The sequence below is a fragment of the Vanessa atalanta genome, chromosome 2 (genome assembly GCF_905147765.1).
Source record: "Vanessa atalanta chromosome 2, ilVanAtal1.2, whole genome shotgun sequence".
NCBI classification, from domain to species: domain Eukaryota; kingdom Metazoa; phylum Arthropoda; class Insecta; order Lepidoptera; family Nymphalidae; genus Vanessa; species Vanessa atalanta.
Genome location: NC_061872.1, coordinates 5,279,397 through 5,297,916, shown reverse-complemented (window position 1 = coordinate 5,297,916; position 18,520 = coordinate 5,279,397). Strand labels below are relative to the sequence as shown.

Here is an 18,520-nt window from a genome sequence, read left to right as displayed (position 1 = left end):
AAATTACTTGTTATGAAAAATAATAATTGCAGAGTTTCAGAGTCTTTTCAATTCAAGTCTTCTCTAAGTCAATAGAGCTTAATGTTTATTGCGTGTCAAAAGTTTTAAGATAAAACATTGTTCGGGACGGACGCCTCGTGGTATAATCCGTTTTTGAAAGCAATCTCTAGTTGTATTGTCTTATTAAAGTTAGCGAGATAAAAAGAATACTTGCCCGACGAAGAAATGCTAAAAAATACTATTCAAGTTAAAGCATCTTATATTTTATACTAAAAACACAAGGATTTCATTAAATTCTTACAAATGTAAATAATATCAATGCTCAAATGGTAAAATATGGAACACGAATAGATGCCATTTAAAATATAATGCAACTAAATGAAATGCAACTAAACAATGAACCAAATACATCGTTGCCTTAACATTAAATTTTGCAGGGTAACATTTGAGCTGTCATTTTTTGTTTACAGATAAAAAATATAATAATTTTAGCGCCAAGTGTCACATATTATAAAGATTCCGGCCGATCCTAACTTAAAAATAGAATAAAAATAAATGTTCTGATGCAAATCCAATTTATACAGCACACGAATTTGTTCTTTGGTTCCATTCATTGAGAATCGATTTTAAAATAAAACATAACATAAAGATACGACATTATAAAATAAGGTATAATACTATATCTACAAAAAAATTTGATGAAGCGATAAATATCGCTACAACCATGTCATATTACACTGCTATAAAATAACTATTTACAAAACATTTCAGATGGAAATATTACAACATTATAATTTAAATACGCCATTTGATTAATGAGCTTCGTATAATGAACTAGGTAAAATAATTAATTACAAAAAACGAAAAAAAATAAATCGTTAAACATTCAACACGGTGCATGAAATACCCGAGTTCTTCCGTAGCTGTTTACGTTGTTTTTCATTAATTTACTTACCGAGGTAACTTAGAAATTGCAAATTATTATAATGGATATTGGTTCACACAAAACGTAACAGCGATAAACCGAATATGCATATTGACATAAAATAAAATAACGAAATATAAATTGCACTTTATAGTCCAGAAACAAATTGTGTTGCCATTAAAAAAAATACCATATACGTATTTTTTATAGCAACATTTTCCCTACATTCATATAATAATGAATGTATTGTTGATATTTAAAGGTTTAAACATTATTTGCGAGTACATTACACGAACGTTATTGCAGTTCTCATATTACCGCGTATGCGCCTGTAAAATATTCACGAGATATTCACATGAGATATTTAGGCTTTTCATAGCACCTGGTGCTCCTTAGAGCGTTTTAGTCTAGAAATGCCTTTAGAAATTTCGGCGGTTTGGCAGCATTTTTGCATTCTCGAACATTCTTCGCTTGTTTACCTGACCCGGAATTTTCTATTAACCTGGAAACTTGCAACGGGTATATCAACGAGGCTGCCATTACGTTAAAAATTTCTTTCTTCTTTTTTTTTCAAAACTAGAACATGACATCGTGATCTCAACGCGCTGTCACGCATTCGATGATCTGAAATTTCTCATTGACACGGATCTCTTTACTTCGTTTTAAGTGATGAAAGTAAAATCGATACAGACATATCGTTATTGAAGTTCATAAGCAAATTGAAGTACCTACATTCAAAATAACAAGGTTTTTTTAATTAAAATCTGCTCATTAATCAAAAGTGTACTTTATGTTTAGTTAAACTAGGTTCATTTTTCGTTGGGTTCGTTCTAGATGCATAACCTACCCTGTAACTATTAAATATCAACACTCATTGCGATAATAACTATCTAAAATAAGCTTATACAAATGTTTAGGGGATGGATTTATAGCACATTTTGTAGACATTCACAAACTAAGGATCACTCTTAAAAAATATTTTTATACTAATTACTTAGTTAAAAACTGTACACAACGCAAATTACAAGGTAAGAAGCCCATGTATCGAACAATAATATCATCGTTTAATGAGAATTTTAATCAACAAAAATATTATAAATTTTGAGTATACGTTCAAGTGGAAATCTCTCTTAATGCTATCGTGTTAAGAGCCATTTTCAAACTATAGTATTCACATAGAGCTCCTAACTTTATATAAAACATATCAATTCCCTTTGATCAAAATGTCAAGCGACGTCACTATTACAATAGTTGATCTTTTGCGCTTGACATTTGGTACTATTATTAAACACACGATATTACGTACATATCGATAACGTTAAATTATAACAAGAGTTACAGTTATAAAATATTTTTATACAATGCTTAAAGGAATGTAAATCTGAATAAATTCCGAACGATCGATACGATAGTTACTAAAAATCGATTTTCTTTGTATCGATTATCTCGGATGATATTCGATTCGATCGATCACTTCATTCGGAATACAAACAGAACGTGTTCCTCGTCTGTTCGACGTCTCTCACACGTCAGTCCCCCTCGTAATATTGTCACATTATGTTCAATACAATTACACTCTATCGTTGAAAGTCCCAAACTCTATGCACATTTCCTTTTTATCTCATCGATTCGATGTGAACATATTTAGCTGCCTTTTTTACAAACAAAAGTTGCACTGAAGTTACATTAAAATATTTAAAAAAAAACATACAACCAAAAATATCTTATAATATAGACGTATTATTGACTAGTTGTATTATGCAGTGAATAACTGTTAACAACTCTTTTATTTAAAAATAGAATACGCTCGATAAAAAAAAGTTTAAATTAAGAATACGAATTTGAACACAAAGAGTTGGTAATAGTTAGACATCGAATCTTAACGCTTAATACATCTTTATCCTTAGATATATAGAGCATGCACCAGTAACGTAATGTAGTTTCATCCACTGCACTGTGGTTTACCGCGACTTGGATCTCAAACTTTCTTCGACTTAAAGGATTTGCCTGCACACCAAGTAATATCGTTACAAATGGACACGTAGAGTGCATACGATCACGAATTCAACTTTGAAACTTAAAAGACCCGACAAAACCAAATACTATTTCGTTTTAAATATAATTTCAAATGATATCTTAAGAAAATTCTTGAGAAATGTTTTACTTTACATATCAAGTTAAATTTTACTAGTATTTAAAAGGTCATTCGCAAAATACCGAAGATCGTACGAAGAGTTGTGTCGGTTTTATTAAATCACAATCTCTGTAGCAGCAATGGAATTGTTTATGCTAACTTGCCTCTCGACTTCTCCGTGGTCGCGTCCTCTAGGTTGCTGTCCCAATCGAATTCGGTGACACCGACTTTCGGCGCCACTTCGCCGAGATGTCGCCAGCGGAATTCGAAATCGCTATCTCGTTTCTTTAACGCTTCGAACCTGTTTGACCAAACGTTTTACATTTTCATAACATTCCCAATAGTTTTAGAATACATCTTGTATCTACCTGCTATTGCATATTGAATTTTGTGATAGTTTTTTTTAACAAAATTTGTATTTTATAATAATTTTTGTGTGTCGTATGTATCACAATTGTTTTGAAAAGGTTTATTACAAACTAATCGTCGGACACAGCTTCGCTCGCAAATTTCATCAAATTTGGTACAGTACTTTGGCCGGCTAAGGGCGACAGACAAACAGACAGACCGACAGAGTTACTTTCGTATTCATAATATTATTATAGATAATTGTAAGAATACAGAGGCAAAATAGTATTTAAAAATACCCGTCTGTTATTCTCCCATTCTATTTGAATCTACTCAACGACAAAAGTTTAAAGGTAATACATCATAAAGCCTAATGGACAAAAATGCACCGGCGGAATAAATAGATCTTTAACCATTCTAAGTTTCGATCTTAGTTTAAAATATTTTACACAAAATTTTAAGTCAATTCAACAGTTTTGTAATTTTTTTAATATCTAAGCCTGGTATGGAAATGTATTCTGTAATGTATAAAGTACCTTTTAAACATGAGGTTCTTAGCGAAGTCATACAGCTCTAAATCGAGCGAGTTTAGCCGCCGGATGTGCGCGACCTGCGCCGGCGACAGTGCGGCTAGCGTCGCGCCCGACACCGTCGCGTTGTGCTGCGTGAACGGGACCGCGAAACGTAGGTTGAACGTCTCCTCGAATACGTATTGTGATATCTACGAGATAAAATATATATATTCATTATTATTACTTATAGCTAAAAAAAAACTTAAATAGTAATAAAATATTATTCTACTTCATATTAGTACTTTAAATCCTCCGGAAAATGACCCGACGAAAAATAATAATCATTTTTTCATTGCACCTTTCACAACCTTGTGAACTAAGATGTTATGTCCCTTGTAACTGTAGTTACACTGGTTCACTCACCGTTCAAACCTGAACACAAATATATGGTCGTTTTGTGGTACCTACGCAGAAGGGCTTGCACAAAGGCCTACCCCCAAATGATCTACATATAATGAATGTCGAATCTAACGTTATTGTGTCAAACATTCCAATATGGAAACTCTCTGTTCTTAATTTTTGAATCCAGTCAAGCAAACGTCGAAATATAAGTTTAACGGCTGAATATTTCGTTTTCGATAAGGGAATAATATTTTAGATAAAACGTCTTAAAAAATATATTTAATATATTAAAAATATTGTTGATATGGTTTTACGTTCAAGAATAAATTTTGATCGAAATGAAGTCCAAAAAAATTTATCCATTATTATAAAACCGTCCGATAGCACACGAAGTAATTTAATAACCCATTATAATATATATTTACGTTGAGTAAAATATATATTGTGCTCGTTTTATATTCGTATGTAAATATACGAACAATAAGGAACGGAATACTCTCGTGATAGTGAAATAAATCCCACTGTTTCCAGAGGCTGAATATAAAACCTCAACTTTATTTATAGTACCCACTTATATACATGGTTCTGTATACGGTACGGAATTTAGTTTTAACAAAAATAGAAATATTACAAAGTATTTTTTGTTTGGTTTCACGGTAGTCTAATCAGATTAGGATGGAGTACATCATGAAAGCTTATAGTTTAAAGATTAACTCGGTGGTAAGGCTTTATGAAAGTCCGTCTCGGTAATACAAACAGCTGCAATATTTTGTATTATTGTGTTCCGGTTTGAAGAGAGAGAGAGAGAGAGCCAATGTAACAGGCACAAGGTATTACTACTACCAACCCGAGTTTGAACTCAAGACCTTGGGATCTGCAGCCTAATAAATAAGCCACTAGACTCTCGATAATATCGTATATATCGTTTAAAATTTACAGAGATATGTATCGATTGAATATTCGCATTAGGAAGTATTAGCTTGTTTGAAAGCGCTCCGGTAGTAAAATAAAATTGTGTAATTTATTGCATTATTGTTTCAAAGTGCTACATCGGACGAGACAGCGCACGCTTCCTAGACGATCGATCGACCGAACGCACGTGACATGTTTTGCCTTCTTTTCCATATGATATATATATATATCTTTATACATACGCGAAACATAATAACATAAGTGGTTTGAAAACAAGAATCTTAGCACAAAATTGAGGCTTCAAATCGAGGCAAGCGTCACTGAATTTTCATGTGCTTAATTAGTATTTGTAATTCATCTCGTGCGGGGCGGTAAAGCATAATATAGTGAGGTAATCTGCATGTACTCGGTGAAATTCTGTTATATGTATACACATACCACCAATTCGCATTGGAGCCGCGAGGTGGTACAAGCTCTAAAAAAACTTCTTACAGTTAAAGACTTAGTGACTTAATTTAGATTAAGAGAAACTAGAGTATTATTTCATTAAAAAAAACTGTTAAATTGAATACAATTCACTAACAAGCACAAAAGTAATTACAAATACTAGGCAAACAAAACGTAAGTTAAACGTAAGTTAAACCTACGACCTTCGGTTAAGATGCGCGAGTTATATGCACAGAGCCATTTTGATTTTATTATGCAATTACGTATATATATAAAAGTAATTGGGAATCGATATAATATTATTTCCATAAGATACATAAGATCAATTTATAATATAGAGTTAAAATCATGATAACACAGAATTAATTCTGAAAACTCTTGGGCATACAAAACTCGTAGCCAATATTACAATGTTGCAAGTTAAAAAAAAGTATCGAAAAATATTTTACAAAACTATTTAGGTTATCGATACGGTTCCCAGCTCCTAGACTTCAGAACGAATATCTATCGGTCAAACGTTATCTAGGTGCATATCCGATAATCCGGGGCATATCTGGGCCACACGTCTCTATGGTAACCGAACATTAAGTACTAGTATGTAATAAATATTCATAGAAACAATGGAGGCTCGTGCTGGCAGTGGCAAATAGCCGACGAACGCGCAGATACGAACAATGAGTTAAGTGCAAATAATGGCTGTACTTATCTCTGCGAGGGTCGTTGGACTGGAGTAGGTTGAGTGGGACGTTTGCATTAACGCTCATATGAGTTACGCGGACATATCCTCATTGATTTCGAAATTTTATAATGTAAATAACACAATAAAACAGTAGTTCATTTTATGCCATTTTTATTTCATATGATAAGTAAATCCCAAGAAGCATTGATTGGAATATTATATTATTAAAGATTCCCACTCAACCTTTTCGTATATATTAGAAATACTATATTCTATAAGTTGTATTAATAATCTAAATTACATCTTTTGTATAAACAGATAGCTTTATAACTAAAAATATACACAGTTCCTCACTCACACACGTGTGTGTTTTCAAGTTAAACAAATATTGGTAATATAGAAAGAAACGAGTCAGAGGGACACGTATCCCTTCCCCCTTATTATCACGACTTCCCCATACAAATAAACGTCATATTATGACAATTACTCTCACATACAGCACAACGTACTTGACGTTCACCCTCTGCATAGACACCCTCTGAATACTTCATAAAACAATCTCGTTACTGGAGCATTTAATAAGAAAACTACTCATTCTCTCGTATAATTAATAAAAAAAGGAATACGAAATAATTCCAAGTTAAAAGTTAAAAGAAGAAGAATTTTCTAAGAAAAACTTGAAATTGGATGGAACGTCATATAAAAGTGCTCCACAAAGCTTTGAGAATAACCCTTCAATCCTTTAAATTAAATGAAGCCTTAGCCTTTCAGACAATAGCATACTAATTACGCTTCCTCTTTGCCTCATTTCTTTTAAATCATAACCGGCATGAAAGGATCAAAATTTTAATATCTGATCTAAGTATAAGGGATTCGTTAAATACGAAACCGAATTCTATTTTTGAAATGATATTTAAGATTGAATGATTTATAATGAGTCTCATTACGAATCATTCTTCTTATTTTTTAACTATTGACGACCTCCGAGGTCGAGTGGTGTGTACACCGGTTTTCATGGGTACACCACTCCGAGGTCCCTGGTTCGATTCCCGGCCGAGACGACTTAGAAAAAGTTCATTAGTTTTCTATGTTGTCTTGGGTCTGGGTGTATGTGGTACCGTCGTTACTTCTAATTTTCTTCCATAGCACAGGTGCTTTAGCTACTTACATTGGGATCAGAGTAATGTATGTGATGTTGTCCAATATTTATTTATTTATTATTTATTTATAACTATACTTCGACCATTAAAGAGTGAACTTATCAAATGCTCTATGTATTTGCTAATCCCATTAATATTTGCCATTTGTATGTACATAGAGCCGAGATGACCCAGTGTTTAGCACGCGTGCCTCTTTCGAGTTCAAGCCCAGGCAAGCACCACTGAATTTTCATGTGCTTAATTTGTGTTTATAATTCATCTCGTGCTCGGCTATGAAGAAAAACATCATGAGGAAACCTGCATGTTTCCAATTTCAACGAAATTCTGCCACATGTGTATTCCACCAACCCGCATTGGAGCAGCGTGGTGGAAGATGCTTATAACCTTCTCCTCAGAGGGTGAGGAGGCCTTAGCCCAGCAGTGGAAAATTTACAGGCTGCTTATGTATGTACATTATAGTTATATAACTTTAGCATTGACTTCATGTGATATAATTTGTCGATATCTCAATTAATCTTCGGTATATATTATGGACTCGTGAAATAATGCCGTTTTGTATATATAATAGATTATAAAGCTGGGGTATTGGGTTCAAAAAAATCGGCCCAATGAACTGTTACTGGGTTACTCCATTCAGAAATTTTAGTGGTAGTCTGGAGTTTATCATTTGATAATGCTCGCATTCTCGTCTCTGAAATTTTCATCAAATGGAAAATTGTATTTAAATTTTCCGCTCGTGTAAGTCCCAATTGATTATGAGAGTGAGCATACACCATAATATCTCCTGCGCAGTTGGCTTATCTCCATTAAAAATGGCCGACATAACGGAAATCGGTCAAGAGGACATCATCAATCAACCATAGACAAGGATATGCTGTCTATTTAACTTGAAATTATATTTTGTCGGTAATAAGTCACGTGGTAAAAATTGTTGATACATGAAAACTTGAAAAATTTAGGAAATAAACCATTCAATTCATAATATTAATATATATATATATACATAATGTTCCGAATACATAATAGTGCCTCTTTTAAATCATATGATATCCTTATAAATAACATGACGATTTATAGTCGCTCATTAAAAAATCGATTAAGTATACTTTCGATATTAATTTATTTAGGAAATTATCTTTGATTCAGTGCACAAATAGGTTATTATGGTAGCTTTCGAATTAAAAAGATCAATTAGGATTATATATGGGTCGAACCTCCGAGTATACTTTAATATTCCGAGTGGGCGTGTCCGATTACCTACTCATATTAGTAGTTTGTTGTCTTCCTCTAATCCGTGATAACTGACATTGAAAGGTATTGGTATTTTATACATCATTCAGTATTAACGACGTTAATTTGGTGCGTGGATTAAACATCAATTTACATAATAAGTTTTAAATTAATAATCTTCCGTGAAAGAGCTAAGCATGAATAAAACATGAATTAGTTTTAAGTGGTGTTTGTTTACCTTTTGAAATTCGGTGAGGCCGAAATACGCCATGGCAGCTAAGTTTCGCTTGGCAGACGCGAGCAGTACGCGATCCGTGTCGGAGGACCGATGCCGCAATGTTCCGTTGTAGCAGCCGACGAGAGCCAAGTCGGCAAGCATGCGAGTCTGTCGGTTGTTTGCCAAGTTCCACGGGCAAGCCGCAAACTCTTCCAGAGTGACGCCGCGCCAAGACTCGCCGGTGTAGCAAGGAGGGACCTCCGCCGCTGTGTAAAAAAAAAAACTTAACTTAACTTGTTACTCAAACAAAAACTTATGCTATTATTCATTATTCAAGAAACAATAGTTAAAATTACATTAATTTGTATGTATTTCACTATATCATATTTACATCAATGTTTGCCTGTTTTGTTGGTATGGAGATTGAGCCTGCGTTTGCGCAATCAATTCTGTAAATTATGATTAGCGGAATTGGCTAATCTCCCTTGAGAATAGACGTTACCCTCAGAAGGACAACACCATCATAATTTTAAGTAATTATGAGCAAAACATTGCAAACATCCATTAACCAGACATTATAAACGTACTACAGATACAATGAAGTCTAACATAGTACGTTGTTTTCACGTCGCGGAATATAAAAGCGAAAATAACTCGACGACATAATTTATTGTAACGAAGTAGTCGCTGTATAAAAATCGACTACTGTAACTCTCACGTGTCACTAGCATTGCTTTCTATGCGTATGAAGAAGATTACTACATATGCACACACACATGGATATACTTATATCGTAAAGTTACGTCTACACTTGCCTTGGGGGGCGCATAGGTTTAGACTAACTCATTACACCAAACCTAAAGAAAACTAACCACAATATTATATATTATCGAAATTTCGAAATCGATTTGTTATCATATTTATTTTATAGAGAATATTCAGCTGAATACATTCAATATATATATCTTATATTCGATATAATATAGTCCTTTTCTTATATTCGATGGAAAGAAAAAAAACAATTGTTGGAAAAAAGAATGCTGTTGGACTAACCAACACATGCAGAAAACACTTACAGGTATGTAAAATCCATCAGACACAGTAGAGAGAAAATGCCATCCTTTGAAATTTTAAATATTCTAATTTTATTTTGTACATAAATTAATTCGAATAGACAAATATTCGATTTACATCCAACCGTTAATTAATTATCTTTATTTTTAATTAACCTTTTGATATACAGCAGCCACAATATCAAAATATAATAGAGATACGTGATTGACATACTTTATTACCTAACATTCTTTAATCCGAATGAACTATTGGGTTTGAAACCAAAAAAAATGTAGTTTTTTTTCGTATCACTAAATATAAACGTCATTACTGCTGGTGCGTGCAGACCAGCCAGAGCTGAAACCGTCCTCTCATCACTTATTCATCCAAATAATGTTTTGTGTTCCCGTGTGTATTTGAAGGATGATGGAATTATGTAGCTTCCTAGATCATATGGCTTAGACCATATTAACGGTTTAAGATATGGAATAACACGCTCACTATGTGCGTGTTCGCAGATCGCTTACTTTTAATATCTTCTTTTTATGAATTAAAATCCTTGTGACCGAAAATATATTAAAATCACCGTTAACGCCCCACTTCCGAGCAAAGGGTCCTCCTGAATAGTAGGTTTGGAACATATTCGGCCAAACCGCTCCAATATGTTTGTGGATGTGGATTTGCACCCAACACAAGCAGATATAACGAAGAATTTTTTATCCTCCGTCCACGATATAAATTGACTACAGAAATGGTAGTGGTACTTGGCTGGTTTTCAATACGGATTTCATTAAGTCTCGCAATATGTTTAAGGATAATTATATAAAACTATTTATGCAATATGAGATTGACTCAAACAAAACTCAGCGAAGCAGTATTGTATACCGTCAACATACAAGATTCTAATCCTGGAATATGAAAGGTTAAACCGTATCACCGATCTCAAACGTCAACACGAACAGCACGCGACTTTTCCAGGAAAGATATTAATTAAATAAATTTTTACTTAAGGTCATTGACTTTTAAATAATTTAAGTATTCATAAATCTAAAACCGTTGAAAATTAATTTATATTTCGATAAGTCGTTTGCACCCGAGTTTCAAATAATGAATACAACTTTAATAATACTATTTTACACTTACAATTTTATTAATAAAATTTGACTGAAATAGTATTGGCTTTTGACATGGTACTTAAGTACCGGTAGGTATAACTCAGACGTATATATATAATAAAGTGGAATTTTATTTTTTGTTTGAACGCGGTAAGGAAAACTTATCAGGCGGATTAAAAAAAATGTCTTCGATAGGTCAATTATTGAGGGATTTTAGGCGTTTAAAGCGTGCGATTACGCGCGTAAAGCTAGTCAATTAAAGTCTTGTTAAACATTTACATTTACATTACATTAGCAGCCTGTAAATTTCCCACTGCTGGGCTTAAGCCTCCTTTCCTCACGATGTTTTCCTTCACCACCGAGCACGAAATAAATTATAAACACAAATTAAGCACATGAAAATTCAGCGGTGCCTGCCTGAGTTTGAACTTTGAACCCGAAATCATCGGTTAAGATGCACGCGTTCTAACCACTGGGCCATCTCGGCCGTGTTAGACATCAATAATTAATTAGTATATTATGTTCCGGTAAGGTGAGTGAATCAGATTAATTACAGATATATGATAACAGCTTAGGTCCATTACTGTCAGCATTTGGATAGTGAATTGAGGAAATAAATAAATTTATATTAATATGTATTTATAATATTTGTACATATAATTGTATAATTTATTATGTGGACTGTACCATCAATATTTTATTATTATCATCTCCTATTATATAATGTACAATCCCTTGTAACTCACACTCAAGGATGACTGAAAGAAATATCTTATGTAAATAAACTTTCATTTGAATTAAAGTGTTTTTTTTTTAATAGGCGAAGGAGCAAACGGGGTAAGTGATAACTCGTCTTCACCGACCATAGACATTGGCGCTTTATGAAATAATGACCTTTACGTACACCATATCAATGTGCCAACCTATGGAACTAAGATGTTACGTCTTGTGTCTGTAGTTACACTGGCTCACTCGCCCTTCAAACCGGTACACAACAATACTAAGTAATACTGTTTGTACACAGTATTACTGATGTATATCTGATGAGTGTTTGGTTCCTATACAGGCGCGCTTGCACATAGCCCTACCACCAGGTAAGGTGTTTCATGTTAAATATTATTAAATTCATTATTGATACATTAGTATATATAATAAAAATAAATAAATAAAAAATCAGGAACAACTGAATTTGCTTTCAGTTGTTTTTCTTATATTCTTAATTCCGAATCAGTGATAACTCTCCATTTAATATAATCTTGTAAAATTAAAATCTCAAGTAAAAATATCAAGTATATTTTGAGTTAGATATTTTTATTTACGTTCCATACGGTTCCATTGTCTATCCAAACAACAGGTGGCTGATTAAAACCTCAACCTTCTTAGAAATGAGAAAACCTATAGAGAATAAAAGCTAATTGAAACATTTTTCTGCTATATCTTTTTAAATTAAATAACACCCACAGTTTTAAAAGGTTACCTCTTACTGAAGTAAATATATTATCTTCAAATGAACTGGGAATAAAATTTTAACATAACATATTTTATTTGAATAATCTTTTTTTATTGTATAGGTAAGCGGACTAGCAAATGGACCACCGAATTGTAAGTGGTCACAACGCCCAAAGACATATGTATATAAACCATCCCTTAAATAACCAATACACCGCCACTTGGGAGCTAAGATGTCACGTCCCTTGTAGTAGGTACCTGTAGTTACACTGGCCCAATCATCCTTCAAACCGGAACACACCAATACTAAGTTACACAATAGTAGTTTGGCAGTAGAATATCTGATGAGAGTGTGGTACCTAAACAGACGGGCTTGCAACATGTATCAACGCGTAACACATAATATATCGTCTAAAGAAAGAAAAACAAAAACAAACTTTCATAAAAATTACACCAATATGTTCTAAGTCTTAAAGTTGACTTCCGATTACGATTTCCCACGCCTCCCTGTTGCGTGCAGCGAACATTTCATATAGACAAGCAGTATTTGCTCCCTGAATTATAAATGATTCGGTAAAGAACGGTACTAACCCGACGCCGTACGCCCTTGACACCAGTGCCGGGATCCCTTCCACGTGGCTCCGCGCTTTACGTGGCGGTACTCTGATAAATATCTGTAACAAAGATTATTTGTGTTAAAGATTTACATCTATGTACTTACACATATGTTAACAGCAATACCGTGCCTTTCGAAACATTGAAATAATATTCTGTCTCCACTAATCATTGTATCGTATTTATGAAGAGCGATATCGTTTGTTCAAAATAATATTTGCGTTATTTCTAAGTGCTAATAAAACAATTCAAAAAGAACCTCTATATATCCATGTCGGATAAATGTGCACAATTTAGTTGAATTGCGCTTGTGTTTGTGTTGAATGGACAACGAGAAACCATATTAGACAAATTTATGCATCAGTAATTCAATGATATTCTAGTTAGTGTTGCGGAGAGTGAATGAAATCAAATTGTTCGAAAAAATTCGACATATTCACTAACGACTGACTTATTAAAACAAAATTATTTTACTCTTTTTAATAATTTATAATGTAGGTATACGGAGGACCTGACCTTGATGTAAACTTTTTATCTTTGTTAAAACAAATACTATTGGTCTTTGAATTATGTAGGTCTTCGAATGATAAGACGCCAAGACTAAATTTAATTTTTAAAGCAAGCCAAATCTTCAAGCAATCACGCGATCGGTCATACTCAGAAAATATCTGACCTTGAGCGACCTCATAATAAGTGGTCACCTTTCAGACATATTAACGATCACGTCCATCGCCAATGGACCACCAAACTTGAGACCTGAGATGTCATATCCCTTGTGCGTGCGCCTGAACATAACCTTCGCTAGTTTTGCATACTAACGACACCTAAGATTATAATATACGAATAAAATAAAGTTCACATTTGTATCTACACCGCTTCGAATCCTCCAAAGATCGTAAAGTACGGCGTGTAATAATGTCATGCATAATTTTGCCATCGGGGTCGCAGTATTACGGCCTGACCTTGTTACTTTCATAACTTATTCCAATTCATATAAGCTTTCATAGGGAAAAATTATAAATTTATTACGATACAGTTCTATCGATGTTCTGGGATATATATTATTTTTCCTATTCAGAAAAAGTAATACATTTGCATTTATTGAAGTGGAACTTGTTCAAACGCGACATGAGTGATATTTCAAAGTCGAATAGAAGTTCTAACTCTTCTACACGTACAAATATTAAATGTTACGTTTCCCTCGCAAAAAGGAGTTTCTTTGTTGAGTTAAGTGACAAATTAACAATACCAAATTAGAGAGTATTATAAATTTAAGGGGGTTATTTTTACAAACATGAATATATGACTATTTACCTGGAAACAGGTTCCCTGAGTAGGGTTATGTAGAAATATCTCCGATGCACCGCGGAACCCTCGTGTCGATCCAGCTCTCCGCCCACGCACGCTGTCAGCTCCGTGAAATCAGCATGGAGACCGCATCTAAGGACAAACAGATTAAATTTATTATTCAATCGTACACATCGACGGACGGAAAAATTGCCAACTTATAATATATTTTCAGCACGTTTTCGTTAAAAAAATGTTGTCTACGAAAAATGTTACAACGTTGTGTAATTCATTCGATCAATGGATGTAACTCATTGTGACTTCAGAAAGCTTATAGTAGTTGCTAACACACAAATTTTCAACAGACACAAGATAAATAAAAGTGAAGTGTCTGTTTGTAAGGTTAAAAAAACTTAGGCTACTTTTATTTTAGAAAAAAAAAACTCAACCAATGAAATTGTTGAAATATACGATTCAATTTACAACAGTTGTAGCTTAAAATAAAATAGAATCCTTTTATAAATTAATATGTATGTAACCAAAACCATACACTACCATACAAACCATAACTATAATCTTTATCTATCTGTTTATATGGGGCTATTATTAAAGTTTATCGTTGGTACTTTACTTTATCAAAATCGTTGAGTCCAGAATTGTAACAACTTAAAGTGTACGTACATATTTATTTACCGCTATTTTAGGTGATATATGGTATTATATTAATGACAACTAAATAAACATACAAACACATAGTGCTATTAAATATATATATATATATATATATAGTATTATACCACATACTCGTAAATTCAATTATGCTATATCATTTTTATTTCATACGCAGTCGAAGCAGCGAGCAAAGCACTATTACATAAAACTAAAACCAGTTATTATACTAACTTTAAACTAACAAAACGAAAACCTTATAAAAGATAACCGAAACTTGAATATCTCGTACAGAGATATCACAATGGAGTACTCTAAAGTTTGTAACAAAAAGCATTCGACAAAAAATCACGATGAACATGTTCTCTGTATCCGGGACGTGTACTGGAGCGTGAGGTAGATAGTTTGGCACCGGGACGGTCTTGTTTATCGCTCGCCAAGCAAATGTTAACAAAAGGAACTTATTAATGGGCGCATCGAGCGGGGCACATTATTTTGGCTGATCTCGAACACCGCAAGCGTTCCACGCATACGTCCAGTTCGGGACGCGGCGAGTTGTTTATTTGTTTACTATACTAGATATTGCACATGTTGTAATCCAAACGGGTACAATAGCGACATTTGTATAACACGAGAATGTACCGTTTAAGGTTTGTACATAAATCCGTACAATATCAAAGAGCGTGCGGTCTTTGGAAACATATATTCGCTCCTGTCGCGAAACGCAGTCAAGCGTGAAAGAGATTGTTCGACAACGACACGTGTTTTATTTTTAATGTACCTTTTAAATACGAATGAAGGCAAATGTTTTTACGAAAGATAACACAAAGAGTATTTAAAAAAAAAACCGAAGGTTTAAGAAATAGATATATATTGTCAAATCAAATTAAAACTATACATTCTCACTGAATAAACAATTGAATTTTTCTTTGGTATATACGGGTAAAGTAAGAAACTATTAATAACTTTGTTGCATCTGTGACAATTTAGATATAGACCTGTTCAATATTATTTCCTTTTGTATTTAGAATAGTTTACCAAACTATTATACATACGAAAAGAAAATTTGCTCTTTGTAACGCATCCTCCAAAACTTGATATTTTAATCAATTAAATATTAATGAAGTAAAAACAAAAATGTCGACATAACAATCTTAATGAATTAGCGAAATATTAAGTGTTTGAAAAACAATTGCATAGTTGCATACCTAATCCATTAATTGCGGGTCGCGTTTTGTTTCTATATATTCCAAAAAAAAAAAACGGCTATATCTAAAAATACTCGACATTTATCGTAATATATCGTCTCGCTAAGTCGGCCCGGCAACTTGTGATTTATTTATTAACTTTAATTTATATAGGACGGCAGATAGGCAAAAGGGTCACCAGATGGAATGCGATAGACTTTGGCATTGTAAGAATTATTATTAACCATTGAATTATTACAAGCCGAGAGTACTTACTGAGATTTTACATTCAATCGTAGGAAAAAATAAATGATAGAACCTGCCCGTTACACCTTTACACACAGTTTTTCCACAAAGAGTACTTAAACTCGAATTTTATTATAATACTAAAGACAATCATTACATATTGAAATAAAAACGACGACTTAAAGACACTAATCTTAAGTTTCTGAAACGCTGATCAAAGTCAGATTAACTAATTTTGCTTCAATCTAAATTGTCATTGGTTAATTATTGCGTCATTGTACGCCACCGACCAATGATGATTCAGATTAAGCCCAATTAGTTATATGACTGATCAGCGTTACGTACGTTAAACATAAATTATATTAATTACTTACGAAACTTTGATATTTATTAAATTCGTATAAAATTTATTAATGCTTCTTTAAAAGTGAAAGAAAAACCTACCTAACAATTTAATTCGAATATATCTATTAAATATTAAAGCTGGAAAGACCAGCCCGAAAAATCTCTAAGGAGTATTTAAGCTAGTATAATATTTACGTTTTAAACATAAAACGAAATAGCGATAAAATTGACGGTAAATATTTTGTAAGTTTTTTATATAAATTTTAATACAATATGAGCGTAAATTAAGTCGTGTATTTATAATTAACCAACTAATCTAATTATTTGAATATCGTTACTATATTTGACGATTCGTCACCGCAAACCAATTTCAATAAACTAAGCCGTATGGTGATCAAACTAAGTTATAAATGGCTTCAATTAAGTTGCCCGATATCGACTACATACACTAGGATTAGCGACATTAGCTTCAATGCTTCAAGTAATCGTTTTCACTTACTGTATACCACTGATACGTGAAACATTAATATTACTTATTATTCGGACTTCGTGTTGTTAAATCTCTTTGCAAGATATTAATTATTTTTACAAATCGGTTGTTTAATCGTAAGATTTTAGTATTAAAAGAAATGTTAACCATTCCTTGTACCGTCAATTCGCTGTGAACCATATGAACTGAGTTAGTCGCATCATGGTACCTCGTGGCTCTGTAAATACACGAGCGAACTCGCCCGTCAACCCCGAACAAAGCTTAGTATCGCTTCAATTTTCAGTGAAATATACAAACATAATATCACAAATTACCCCGAGTAATTTGTCTTAAGTTGATAATGGAAGGGACATGCATATATATATATATTCGAATTTAATTAACAGAAATGCCTGTCGAAAGTCGAGACATTTATTTGGGTTACGTTCTCCCCTATAATACCGTTAAATGTGAAAGTCCACAATCTATATCGGAGCCAAGATCGTAATTACACGACTTGAAACTGCTTTTGACATTTTGTTAAGTTAAGTTGACTCTTAAAACTTGTAGGCTTAACGAAGTTGGAGTGTAAGTAACAATTGGATTGCCTTCAGAACTTGAAATCTCTTCAAGCTTTAATAGAAGGGTTACGGTTTTAAATTCATAACATTCATTGGATTTTAATTTTATTTTCCAGTACTTGTTGATATAAACGAACTCATTGTTTTTTCACTTATAATAACGTCATATTCGTAAATCACATTTGCAGCGGTCAAAATACATTTAAAAATAACCTGAGAATGTTTTGATGAAATTCATGAATTGCTCTGAATTCATACTGATAAATGTATAAATATATAATTGCCCCAGACATAAAATATCCATCTTTTTCTCAAATGTATTTCAGTTTGGCAAGCGAACAAACTGAACACTTGACGATATGACACTCATGAGGTCACCTTCGTTCATAGACATTTTAATCTCTTGTATAATTTGTCTCCTTGGACCTGTTATTACACTGGATCACTCCATTCAAGCCGATTCAGATATTCATCATTTTATAATATTTTAAATGTCATCGTCTCTATCTGAATGCAGATTTAGCGGTCGAATGTAAAT

The 18,520-nt window shown here is 33.1% G+C and overlaps 1 protein-coding gene across 1 annotated transcript in view; it reads right to left on the bottom strand.

The window, feature by feature from the left end:
* Positions 1 to 2,679: 2,679 nt before the first annotated feature.
* Positions 2,680 to 18,520, bottom strand: part of LOC125075086 (heparan-sulfate 6-O-sulfotransferase 2) — a 107,017-nt gene continuing 91,176 nt past the window's right edge. Inside the window, exons 4-9 of the mRNA XM_047686695.1 lie at positions 14,513 to 14,638; positions 13,175 to 13,257; positions 8,988 to 9,232; positions 3,944 to 4,128; positions 3,224 to 3,360; positions 2,680 to 2,932 (exon numbers count right to left, since the gene is read on the bottom strand). Of these exons, the coding sequence (XP_047542651.1) occupies positions 2,904 to 2,932; positions 3,224 to 3,360; positions 3,944 to 4,128; positions 8,988 to 9,232; positions 13,175 to 13,257; positions 14,513 to 14,638 (805 nt within the window). The 3' untranslated portion in view covers positions 2,680 to 2,903. The remainder of the gene's footprint in view (positions 2,933 to 3,223; positions 3,361 to 3,943; positions 4,129 to 8,987; positions 9,233 to 13,174; positions 13,258 to 14,512; positions 14,639 to 18,520) is intronic.